Source organism: Nicotiana tabacum, chromosome 7 (genome assembly GCF_000715075.1).
Source record: "Nicotiana tabacum cultivar K326 chromosome 7, ASM71507v2, whole genome shotgun sequence".
Lineage (NCBI taxonomy): Eukaryota > Viridiplantae > Streptophyta > Magnoliopsida > Solanales > Solanaceae > Nicotiana > Nicotiana tabacum.
Genome location: NC_134086.1, coordinates 153,383,639 through 153,396,925, shown reverse-complemented (window position 1 = coordinate 153,396,925; position 13,287 = coordinate 153,383,639). Strand labels below are relative to the sequence as shown.

The 13,287-nt window shown below is 35.1% G+C and overlaps 1 protein-coding gene across 1 annotated transcript; it reads left to right on the top strand.

Annotated features, from left to right (window-relative positions):
* The first annotated feature begins 6,360 nt into the window (after positions 1-6,360).
* On the top strand, positions 6,361-7,572 carry LOC107775014 (uncharacterized). Its single transcript, XM_016594677.2, has 3 exons — positions 6,361-6,519; positions 6,667-6,728; positions 7,251-7,572. Exons 1-3 carry the CDS (start codon positions 6,462-6,464, stop codon positions 7,374-7,376), a joined length of 246 nt encoding a protein of 81 aa, XP_016450163.1. The 5' UTR covers positions 6,361-6,461; the 3' UTR covers positions 7,377-7,572.
* Positions 7,573-13,287: the final 5,715 nt, after the last annotated feature.

The window sequence follows — 13,287 nt, the reverse complement described above, 5'->3', positions numbered from 1 at the left end:
GTTCCAACAAGATTTATGTCATCAACATAAACAGCAAGTATAACAGATTGTGAACCCATTTTCTTTACAAAAATATATGGACAAATAACATCATTTATGTATCTTTCTTTTAGCAAATATTCACTGAGGCGATAATACCACATACGCCCAGATTGCTTTAAACCGTACAAAGATCTTTATAATTTGATCGAGTACATTTTCTGAGACTTTGAATTATATGTTTCAAGCATTTTAAATCCTTCAGGGATCTTCATATAGACTTAATCAAATGAGTCATATAGGTTATGATTCGCATTTAAATGGCACGACATCTTCAGATGTCTGGACTACTGGTCCGATCCTCACAATATTTCATAGTATTGTGCACTATATTGTATCAAATATATTGTCGACGATCATTTTGTAGCGGTTCGCAAGCGACATAACTTGTTGAGATCTCATCACTTTCTTTATTTTTAGGTACTTGAACTTATTCTGGAGTTTCATGAAATGTTATGTCGTGGGCTCTTCTAGAGCTCATTTCCTCCTCATTATGATCATTTTGATCATTAGTTCCTTATAATTTTTCAAGGATTGTTACCTTTGGAACCGATTGGTCTACCACGCTTCATGCGAACAGTAAACTCTATCCTTCAGGGACTTTAAATTTTAATAGGAGCATTTCCAGCTGGAATATGATATTTGATTTTGGATTAGCAAATGCTTCTGGCATTTGACTTGAATTATTTTCTAAGTGAGGATCATATTAATAATATTTCGATTCATATAGCATATTTTCAACTGTTTATTCCATCCCCCAAATGTTAGAAAACTAACATATATTCCCAATCTCTTTTGGAAAACATATCTTTGTGTAGTATGGTAGAGAAATCAATTATATAACACACAACAAAAGATAGTAAAAATATTTGGTTTCCGATCCTAAACCAAATGTGAAGGGAGGACTTATCATATATTATTGATCTGATGCATACAAGTGTTGCTATATGCAATTTAGAAAATTTTAGACCAATACATGAAGCTTTGTTCTCATAAGCAATGGTTTAGCCATTAATATGAGGTATTCAATGCTAAACCAGCTTGGATATAAACCAGCATCATCAAGACGAATTGTCTTGATTTCATAATCTGAAAGTTTTGCTCTTAGTTGAGAAAAGCAATTTCAAATGTCAAACTGCAGGTTGACAATAAACACACACGTAACCATCTTATATATGCATATATAAGTGGTTCACATGATAGGTGAATGGGCCCATATTCACCTTTTATATATTCCATAATTCAGAGGTCTTAATCCCAACTTTAGCCGATATAACCAATTTATTATGAGAACAAGTAACACAAGAGAATTCTTGAAGAATCTTTCTAGTTCTTCAGTATATGCTTATCTGAATTCTCAAATAGCTCATTTAAAAATGGAAAATGAAAACTTCAAGTTTATCATGTCATGTGCTATTTCTTAATAAACTTCTGGTTTACTATGGCATAAACTTTTGCATTAGTAAACTTCTGATTTACTGTGACTGCTTTTGCATTAGTAAACATCTGGTTTACTCTGATACATGATATAGTACAAAATTGAAGAATAAAGCGGGTAACTCATCACATGCATATTATTTTACCCCCTATGATTGTGAAAACATGAAGATTTTCAATCTTCCAATCATTTGTAGTCTCAATATGATAGTCATTTGTATTAGTAAACTTCAGGCTTACTACAAACATATGTTTTGACAATAATCATATAATATGAATGACATATTTGTACATAAACTCTTCGAGAGCCTTCATTTATTATCCACAATTTTACATTTATCAGACACTACTGGTGTCATGTGTCTTCTAGACAAATAGTTAGCTCTTCAGGAGTTGTTGATATATTTGTACTATCAAATATTACTCAGACACTTCCGGTATCATGAGAGAAAATCATAATAAAATGAACACTATAAAGACAATTCTAAATTTATAAATGTAAGAAATTAAGAATTTCAGTATTTTTACCACCAACTTTGTGACAAATGTCTCATTCAGGGAGAAACGCCATTAACAACTGAATATTTTATATCAAAGCGATAACCACACAATCATTACATCCTTAAGGGAAAGATACATGAGTTGTTATTTCCTTCGGGGAACTCGATAACTAACCATAACATATTAATGTGGTTGTAGTACAAAGCATTCTACAATAATGCTTTTGCCTTAGAATGATATTTAATAAAATTATTCAAGATATTTTACGTACAAAGGATACATGCGACAATGATCTTTATGTTACAAAAATAAGATTTATATCCTTTGTTATTCTACTTCTTCAGGAGGTGAGTCGTGGTATTTCTTCATTCACTTCAAGGAATGAAAATGTGCTTCAAAAATAACTTTGAATATCTTATTATTTTATTTAAGCACAGAAAGATAGAGTTTCATAATATTTTCCTTCTTTAGGAGAAAATTTCATTTGTGTTACTTCTTCAGGAGTAAATTTAAAATACGAAAAATGAGTATATATTCTCTCAATAATATTACCTCTTCTGGAGGTGAATTGTAATATATTTACATCAAAAGCGCGTTCATATTTACGAGCTTTATTCATATTGTCACATTCACTTCGGGAAATGGATTAATATTTATCAAAAGTTCTCATCCTTCCGGGAACGGAACATAATTATCTGAACGCGCATTAATCAAACCAAAACGTGTGATGCTTCAGCCTCTTTTAAGATAATGCTACTTCAGGAGCAAATCGAGGTATGCAAGTAATAAAGAGAAATTTTCTCTAGCTTATCTTCAATTGTAACCATAGAAAGCCTAAATTATCACTTCTGGTGGTCATAGACATATACCACTTCTGGTGTTTAACAAAATTTCACAATGAGATATATGAAATATAACCAATTCAGGTGGTTGTATATATCTTACAAACTCTGCTGGAATTTAAGTGAATCTAATAATGTTATCCACTTTGCAACCCTTTGTTAAAATAACTAGAATGACAATAAGCACAAAATAGTTATTGTATACATATATGTAGACCACATTCGTTTGGCACATAAAAACTGGTGTATCTCGCGACTATATAACAACTTAAGTAAAATCAATTGTTCTTTTCAATTTCACGAGACCACATCCAAGTAAAACGACATCTGCATCATTAGTTGGCTAGAAAGACATTAATTAACATACACGATAAACATATATTTATTCAAGCTCGAAAGACATAAATAACATAATTTAATAGTAGTAATTATCTTAAGAATACCAGTAGGATTGCATCTCAGGTGTTCAGGAAATGGAATTTATAACAAAGACTAACCAATTACTTCACGAGAGAAGAAGTACTCCACTTCAAGAATATAATCTACTTTATGATGCTCGGAATGAACAAGATCTAACCACGGATGTAAGAGCGCCTTACATCAGAGATGAACACTGAAATAGAAATTAAATTCGAAGTAAGTGCTCAAAATGGCAGAGTCTCGTGCTGATAACGTGTTATAAAATAAAGACTTTAAAGTAAAGAAATCGAAGACAAGTAGAGAGAGAGAGAGAGAGAGAGAGAGAGAGAGAGAGAGAGAGAGATTTATTATTCAACTTCAAATTCATGTACATAATAAACTTAAATCTCCTCTATTTATAGAAAAAAAGAAGCTGTTGTGTAAGCTGCTACTGTAAGCTGTTGTGTAAGCTGCTTGTAAGTTGCTTGTAAGCTGCTGTGTAAGCTTCTTGTAAGTTGCTTGTAAACTGCTATTGCACCAGATATAGATAATCTTCTGCCGGAGGTAATATTTATCCATAACGAAGTACCAAAATGATAAGCTTCTTCAGGAAGCTTATTTACAACGGAGTACTAAATGAACGTCCATAATATATATATAATGACAAGTAGTATATTTTAAATTCATAATCAAGATAACTAACCCTTTCTCTCTCTTTTTTCTTTCGCTTGTTTGTGGGGTTAATATGTTTCCCTTTTTTTGTAAAATAAAAGAGTTTCTCGATAAAAATAGAGGTATTGACTTTAGCACCAATAATTCCCTTGAATTTGGGGCAAGTAAACTTTTTTTTTTGTTTCCCGGTAGCCCGACTATATTAGTATTCGCGCAGTGTAAAGACCTATTCGAGAAAAAGCGTTTTCTGCCAATGATTTTTTTTATACACAGGACTCGAACACGAAATCTTTGATTAGGGAAGAGTAGCCCCATCGGCTGCACCATTGGTGGTGGGGCGAAATTATTAGGAGCACATTACGATGACTTAAATTTGCAAAATTGATTAGCTTTTTTTAACTAATGTAAACTATCGCAGATTTTGTTGCCTTCCACGTAATTAGGCTAATTAATGTTATGATGTTCTTGCTCAATTTAATTTTCCGCTAATGGAAGTTCATTTTTGGCTATTAGCTTACTCTTCTTTGGCTTATTTGATTCTCTTGTCAAGATATTTTTTTCGTCGCTTTCTTATTGTGATTGGTTGCTGAAATTTAAGAAAAAATAAATTGGGGAATATCATCTAATAAATATGTATTTTCACTCTACTTATTATGCAGAAACGTGAGTTTCATTAATTTTGATGGTCTATCATAATATTGTGTCCAAAAAATTGTTGCTCAAAATAGTGTAAGAGTTAGAAAAATATAGTAGTATTACCTCTCACTTAATCATACATTTTTGAATTTAGAATTTTCGTAAAATGAGCATCAACAACTTGATCATTCAATATGTCATTCGTGGGTAGGAGTGGCAAACGGGAGGGTCCGGTCGGATATGGTTCGGGTCGAAAGCGGGTAATGAAAAAACGGATAAATTATCTGACCCGATCCATATTTAATACCTATAAAAAATGGGTTAACCGCCGGATAATATGAGTAACTATATTATTCATGACTTCTTGCATATGATCACTTTTGGAGAGTCTTTAGCCTCCCTAACTTGAGGAACTCCCAATTTGATACTTATAAATGTAAAAGTTAGCCACATTGGTTATCCATTTTCTAAATGGATAATATGGTTTTTATCCATATTTGACACGTTTTCTAAAAGTTCATTATTCAACCCAACTTTTTAGTAGATAATATGGATGATTAATTGTTTTTTTAAACCATTTTGCCACCCCTATTCGTGGGAATATATCTTTTGTAAACTCCGATAATTTTTATTTTGAATGTTTTTTGCTCTCTCCTTTTCTGGACAAAAGAAAAGATTGTTTGAAGGAAATTGATTTACTTATTTGTGCAGATGATGTGAAAATATGACTAACAAAACTATTATATTATAGTTCATAAAATTATTATTGTGAAGTTATTTAATATTTATGACTTATTAATTAGTTTGGTCTGCTCGGAAAAATTATCGGAAAAGGGATTGATCAAACATCTCAAAAAGAGGAAGCAATTACTCCTTTCATCCAAATATTTTGACATTTTCTATTATCGAAAGTTAAGGTGGGCGTGACTCCTATTGATATGACAAGATGCGGGAAGCGAGACTTAGATGATTCGGGCACGTTCAGAGGAGGAGCTTGGCTGCCCCGGTAAGGAGGTGCGAGCGGTTGACATTGGTGGGTACGAGGAGAGTTAGGGGCGGCCTAAGAAGTATTGGGAAGAAGTGATCAGGCGAGATATGGAGAGGTTTCAGATCTCCGAAGACATGGCACTCGATAGGAAGTTGTGGAGGTCGAGCATTAAGGTTATAGGTTAGGAGGTAGTTGAGTTCATTTAGTCTACCAGTATGAGGCTAGGCTGATAGGATTTAGTCTTAGACTGCTAGTGGTCAGTGTTATGTTTTCGCTACTATTCTGTTTTCATAGTTTTAGGGCCTTATTTACTGGTTATTATTTTTGTTTTCTATTTATTCAGTGGTTCTTGTGATGTCGTTATTATTTCCATGGTGTTTATTAATGGTACTGATATATTGTCTATATTCTTCTTTTCGTTTTCTTGAGCCGAGAGTTTATCGTAAACAGCCTCTCTATCCCATCGGGGTAGAGGTAAGGTCTGCGTACATACTGCTCTCCCCATACCTCACTTGTGGAATTATACCGGATTGTTAGTTGTTGTTTTTGTCTATTATCGAAAGTTAATTTTATTTTACTTTATGAGTTAGCTTTAACTTCATTAAATAAAATAAAATTCTTAATAAGCTTACTACAAGACATAATTCACTAATGTCAAAGTAATCATATTATTTATTATAACATGTTAGTCCACATACAATAAATTTAAATCAAAGTTAAAAAGAAAAACTAACAAACATTAAGCATCGTGAAATAAAAATAGAAAAGGAAAAAGAGTTATAAGTGAGGTATTTTACAAATTAGCAAAGAGGAAACCCGAAGTTTTTAAATGAAAGTTAAGGGAACAATCTGTGAAAATTAATATGCGGCTGAAACTTGAAAATTTTAGGGTTTAAGGTATTGGTAGAAGAAGCAAAAAATCCCAGAGAGCGAGCACCGTCGCCAAAATGTCGAAGAAAAACGATTTGGGTCGACGGAAAAGACAGCACGAATTCAATCTTCGAAGTACAATTCTTTGCCCCTTCTTTTCCTTTTAATCGTTCATATATTTTGCTATTTGCTAGACCTCTTGAAGTTCTGCTTTTTATTTACGTTTTATAAAAATAATAATTTTGATGTGATACTAATTATTGATTGATGGTGAAAATATAGAGGAAAAAGCAGAGAAAGAAAAGCTAGAGAAGAAGCTACAAGCAAAAAAGAACAAGATGAAGGTTAATCATCCTGCCTTTACCATATGTAAAACATGCATTTTATCCATAATTAACCTCTTTAATTGCTGATTATGTCAGTATTTCTCTGATGTATACACTACTTGAATCAGAAAAGTCTTGATCTTTACTGGGTAATCTTTGATTTTTCAATACTAGTTTTACACATTCAAAAGCCAGGAGCATTTTGATGATTAAAAATTTTTTTACTTTATCCAAAAAAAAAAAGGAATTATTTTGGACAGTATCGGAGCCAGGAATTCTGACTAGGGGATTCAATAATATCCAAAAATGCCGCACCTAGGATTTGAACTCGTGTTTCTCTTATGAGTGATTCAAAGTTTTATATATGTATAAAAATATTTTTACCCTATTTTCACAATATAAATTTTCTATGAATCCCCTTCATTGCATGTGCCCCGCTACTTATCTTGGGTGATGATGATAGAAGCTTACTTTTACCAACAAAAACAAGAAAGAAAGGAAAGGAGAATAAGAACTAATTTGGATGATGATGTGATTTAGGTGGATGGTAAGGACAAGAAGAAGAAAGGTGGAAGTGGATTTCAAGTGGGGAAGAAAAAATTGAAGACGGAGTTGACACCATTGGCCAAAGCTAAAGCTGCACAAGCTATGGAGGTTGACAAATGAGATTATGCTGTAATTTGGTCAGGTGTAATGTATGATCAATCAAAAAGTTCGGTTGATTAGATAACTGGATTAGTCCTCGTCTTCTTTTTCACCATTTCACCATTTGATCTGTGAAACTGAAGAAGCTGTTTTACGTCTTTCCTCTGCAATTAGTTGGTAAAGATTTGATATTTGTTCATGTTCCATAGTTTCTATTCAATATTCTTTCTCGTGCTTTTACCTTTTTAATCTTTTACCATGTTTATGTCTTGCAATGTTTTGGTTCTTAGCATTACCATATTTAACTGAGTTTGAGTAGTTCGGCATGGAGACAACAATGAGGGTTTGGAGTTCAGATCTTGAGCAAGCGTTACATTAGGTTGAGTGGCATTTTACAAAGATAAGGGATGTTAGTTTTTTTCTTAAAAAAAGGTCAGTACTGTCATACATCCCCCCCCCCCCAAACCCCAACCCGGCCAAACCAAAAAAAAAAAAAAAAGAAGGAACCATTGCTGCCATTTTTCTCCTCCCTTTCCCATTTTCTTCAGATTCCTTCCATCGAAGCATTACCATCTTGGTGATAAGGCGTTGTAAGCTCAATACAAGTTTTTACATCTTTGCTTGTCGCTCTCTTCCTTGTACATGGTAACTTAGCTCCAATTATCAGCTACTTTTATTGTTGGGAGATATTGCGACAGAGTTTCTGCGCTGCCTTTTTTCTGTTAAGTACCGAAGATGTTTGAGTTTCATGTGTTGCCTACTGGAATGAGACCTGTAGTTTGATCTGAAACTTTTCAGGAGTTTAACACCTATGTTGCAGAAGTTGACCTCTTTGGAGGAAGGAAAAAGTGCTGGGAATATTTGGAGGAAAGAAAATGCAGCTTGTTTCTGCTTTTATGCTTTGGTTTTCAGAGTGGCATTTGACATTTGAAAGCATTACTGCCCCTTAAGTTAGAGCTTACAAAGACCTCGTCTTGTTCGAAAGCGAGTAAGTTATATTCATTAGTGAAAGCACCACGAAGGTGCTGTACTATGGAGTATCAGTTAGAGAGATCTTTCAGCTCTCTGCTAGAAAAAAATATTTGTCACATTTTAACCAAATCTAGCTAGATTTCAGGTTTGGAGAGCTTGTAGCAAGGTCTTAGCATTGGGTATTACAAATTTGTAAGTGTAGGCAGTGCATTGATAATGAATTACATCAAGGAGAATGCGATGGCAGCAGTTGTACTTGCAGTTCATTGCCCAGTTAACAGGTAGAATGGGGTCTATTTGATTTCACAATGGTAGCTATATTGACATTTTGGGGTTGAACAAAATATCTTATAAGTTGAAGTGCTTATGTCAAAGGGTTATGCTGTTTGTGTTAGTTATGACGTAAGCTAATATTGTTTTGTTGGAACTGCGAAGCCCCCTGTAACCACGAACCTTACTTTTGGCCATAGGAAAAGGAGACTTGAGCTGCACCTTTGTTGTGGATGTTTTCTGGGAGTAGCCACGCCTACACGCATATATATGGTTTAATTCTGATGTCTAGATCATTACACTATAAAGTTTCTTTGCTTGTCCTTGGTGTTAAGAATTCCCCTCTAAAGTTTATTATCTTATCACCAAAACGAAGATGCCTGTCAAAACTCGAGTAGCTGTTTTCATGCTTGTGACGCTTTGGTGAAGGGGTTGGGTGGGTTATCCTGGTAATTTTGGGATTAAATTTATTCTGTGTTTGGTTAGAGTTATTAGCTAAAAGTAGTACATATATTTTTGGAAAAATGACATTGTATAACCGCTGTAAAATAATAGCTGAAAAAATGTATAAAATTTATATATACATTCTGTATGTTATATACAAAAATTGTACAAATTTTATATACTTTTTTGATTACTAGATGTAATTAATTTCTGGCACCCCTATATTTTGAAAGGTGTGGTTGATTATCCAAGTTATAATACTAAACGACTGGAAAATATCTGTAGTCCGTTGGGAGAACAAGATTTAAGGCAAAATATAAAACTGGGGTACACATTATGAGCTCTGCATGATGTTGCAGAGGCTTTCACGGACCAGCATCTATCCATAGGGGTGCCAATCTCAAGTGTAATAGAAGCTGGATATGCCATATCTTTTCACATAATGACCTTTTCTATGCACAATTTTTTCTCCAAAAATAGGGCATCTTGTTGATTTGCTTCTCACTAGATATTTCTGATATGTTAGTAAAGATTTTGTCATATAGAAAAAGTTTGAAGACAGAAAGGACTGAAAGGAAAAAGGAGTGTCATCTACATTCTTGAATATTTCATTATTTCTACAACAACCACCACCACTCAGTGAAATCTCACAAGTGAGGTATGGGGAAGATAGTGTGTACGTAGACCTTACCCGTACTTATAATATATAAAGGTAGAGATGTTTCCGAAAGATCATCGGCTCAAGAATATTAAAAATGGAGCAATAAAGAAACAATAGCAACAACAATGTAATAAGACAAGACAATAGAAGCAAATAATACACATTCTTGAATATTTCTCCGAAAGGAAAAGAAGCCTCGACTGCGTCCTTGAATCTTGTAAAAATTGCACGGGGCGCCCTATTTGGTCGCCCCCATTTAACATATATCCATTTTTTTTAAAAACTTTCAACTTGTACCCATTTTTTAAATAACTTCAACCCCCTTTCTTCTTCTTCTTCCTTCTGCGGATGTTGGTGCAAATTATTTAAAAACAAATTATAATTGTTGCGTCAGTAATATACAGAGTAGCAGTCTAGACCGCTGAATATAGAGATATCGGAAATACGTTATCCAGCATTAATAACAAGTTTCAAAGTTTTATTTAACAAACACTATATACAACACTAGTTGGTTTGTCTAATCTACAAAGATTATTGCTGCTACCCCAAAGATTTTAACAAACTAGCAAGGTGTTTGATGGATGAATCCCCAGCTTATTTGAGCAAATCCTATTCTAAAGCTAGCTTCCAAATAACTTCAGCTCTAGAACTGAAGTTCGACAGTTACAAAACAAAAACAAGCTCACCAGTTACAAAAACAAAAACTTCAGCTCTAGAGCTGAACTTCAGGCCCAACTACTAGAATGCTGAAGTTTTGCGTGATTGCCTTTGCTACTTCAGCCCCGTATGCTGACATTATGCGAAAAAGTGGGTACGCTTACAATTTTTTTTGCAAAGCGGGCACAAGTTAAAACGTGACACAAAAAGCGGGTATAAATATAAATGCCCCTTGAACCTTTCTCCTACGTATAGGGATATAAATGGGTCAGGACTAGGCAAAGCAAGCCTTAACCAGCTAAAATTTTAGAGTCCGGAACCAAAATGTGGTTTTTTTTTACTCAAACTACACAAATAGGTGGTAAAAAAATGCCCTTTTTATATATAGTGCCATAATACCTGGCACTATATACTAACAGTAACGGAACCGTTAAGGTATAGCGCCAGGTATTGTGGCGCTATACTGTAAAAGCTGACATGGCCAGGTATAGCGCCACAATACCTGGCGCTATATATACAACATTAATATATAGCGCCAGGTATAGTGGCGCTATACATAGATATTTTATACTCCTCCGTCTTCTTCTCCAATTCATCCATCCACCATTATTTTAAAACTCTTCCCCACTTCTTGATCCCCCACCGTTTCTGCCATTTTCTTTAAAAAAAAAATTGGGTCCCCCGACACATAAAACTCGAAGAAAAAGGGTCCCACATTCGAGTAGAGTTTCGTGCTATTGTTGATTCACAATTCCGGAGTCAAAATTTTAATCTTTTTGCTTTGCCAAAATTCCAAATCGAGGTATTTCAATTTATTTTAAGTTGAAACATTTATAATAATGTATATTATTTGATTTGTATATGTTCTATTTCGGTTTGTGTTTTTTTTCTTCCGAAACTAGCATGTTAAATTTATCCGAATTTAATATTAGTTTTTTCTAATAAAATATAAATTAGTAAAATAAATTTGTCTGTTAATATCTTGATTTATATATATGTTTTTTATTCCGTTTTGTATTTTATTTGCAATTGAATTTATTTGTTGTTTATGCTTAGTTTAGATTATTTTTTAGCGTAGTAAAATCCAGACCTTTTTAGCGTAGTAAAACGTAGACCCTTATAGCGTAGTAAACTTTAGAGCCTTGTAGCGTAGTAATGTGTAGTATTTTAGCTTAGAATTCCTTTTGTTTAAGTATCTTATATTGGTAGTTGAAAATGCAAATTTTGTACAATTAAGTTAATAATTGTATCAACACACATAATTAGTAATTTGTACAATTAAGTTATTAAAAAATATGAATTTAAATTATAATAAAAACACATTATATATATATATATATATATATATATATATAATTTGTACAATTAAGTTATTAAAAAATATGAATTTAAATTATAATAAAAAACACATAATTATTAATGATAGTTTACAGTTGACGACATGGACGCGACTATACATCCCGGCCCTCCGGACGTTGGATCTATTAGACCTATAACCCCAGTATAGATCCGAGTATATATGGGACGGACAGTTGCTTACGCAGACTTTCCGGGCTAGGAGAGTGGATCTATTGTGGGAGATTTTGAGTCCTCCCCGCGTTCTACATCCCCGCGTGGTCCATTACTTGGAGGAGATGGGATTTTATAGGATTATTAGGATTGGCCGGATACAGCTCGACTATGCTTTGATCACGGCCTTGATTGAGCGGTGGCGACCGGAGACGCACACTTTCCATTTTCCCATCGGCGAGACCACCATCACACTCCAGGACGCTGAGATTTTATATGGCCTGTCCGCTGATGGCATGCCAGTTTTACTGCCTGCGACCATGAGATATTATTCGCGGCAGGCATATTGGGATATGCTGCACATGCTCACGGGTTTCATGCCGGAGGACGAGGCGGTAGCGTCTGGGTCCAGTCGTATACAGTTGGTCCCCATTAGAGACCACCTGGTGCAGATCCACCATACTATCACCGATGAGTCTGCGGAGGTGGATGTACAGCGATATACGAGGCTGCTGTTGCTCCTTCTATTTGGGGGGGGGGGTCTTGTTCCCGAACACTTCAGGGAACCTAGTGAGCCTCTGTTTTCTACATCATATTGCCCGGTTCGAGGATACATCTTTGTACAGCTGGGGCGGTGCTGTCATCTCATATCTGTACAGGCAGATGTGTCGGGCTTGCATCGGCACACAAAGAGACGTTGGTGGCTTTCTACCGCTTCTACAGGTGACAACATATTCAAATAATATGTCCATTAGTTACAATTCTACCAAGTTATAGTTAATCTTATACTTTACGTCAACTTTGTATGTTAGGTTTGGGTCTGGGAGCGATTTCTGTAGTTTCAGCCACCTCTACCACAGCTACCGGCTAATGTAGAAATTCCGCAACTCCCTTTAGCCTGTAGGTGGGTTATGCGTCGTACTCTTGCACGAGAGTATGATGCCCATCATAATCTCCCCCTCTGCAGGGATGTGTTGGATCTGCTGGAAGACGCACATGAGAATATCTAACTAAACTTACCTGTTATAGATTAACTTAGTGATGCACACTAACGGTTTGTGTTCTTATTTGATAGTTCATCTGGACGCCGTACACCGATGAGGTGATAGGTACCCTGCCAGCGTATTGCAGGTTTGGCTGACATATTTGGAGGGCTTTGTCCCGCTCATATGCCTCGATATTGTCGAGCATCATGCCTCCGAGCGGGTATTTCGTCAGTTTGGCCTGCCGCAGCCTATACCAACTCCGCCTACATGGCATGCTTTACATTATGAGAGGGATGATCGGTCCAGGGCAGACGACACATTTATGGCATGGCTTAACGAGCAGTTGGGTACCTGGGACCGGCGAGGGGACTTGACCCCACCTCCGCAGCACTTTCCTATTCCACGTTATATGGCATGGTACCGCACTGTTTCC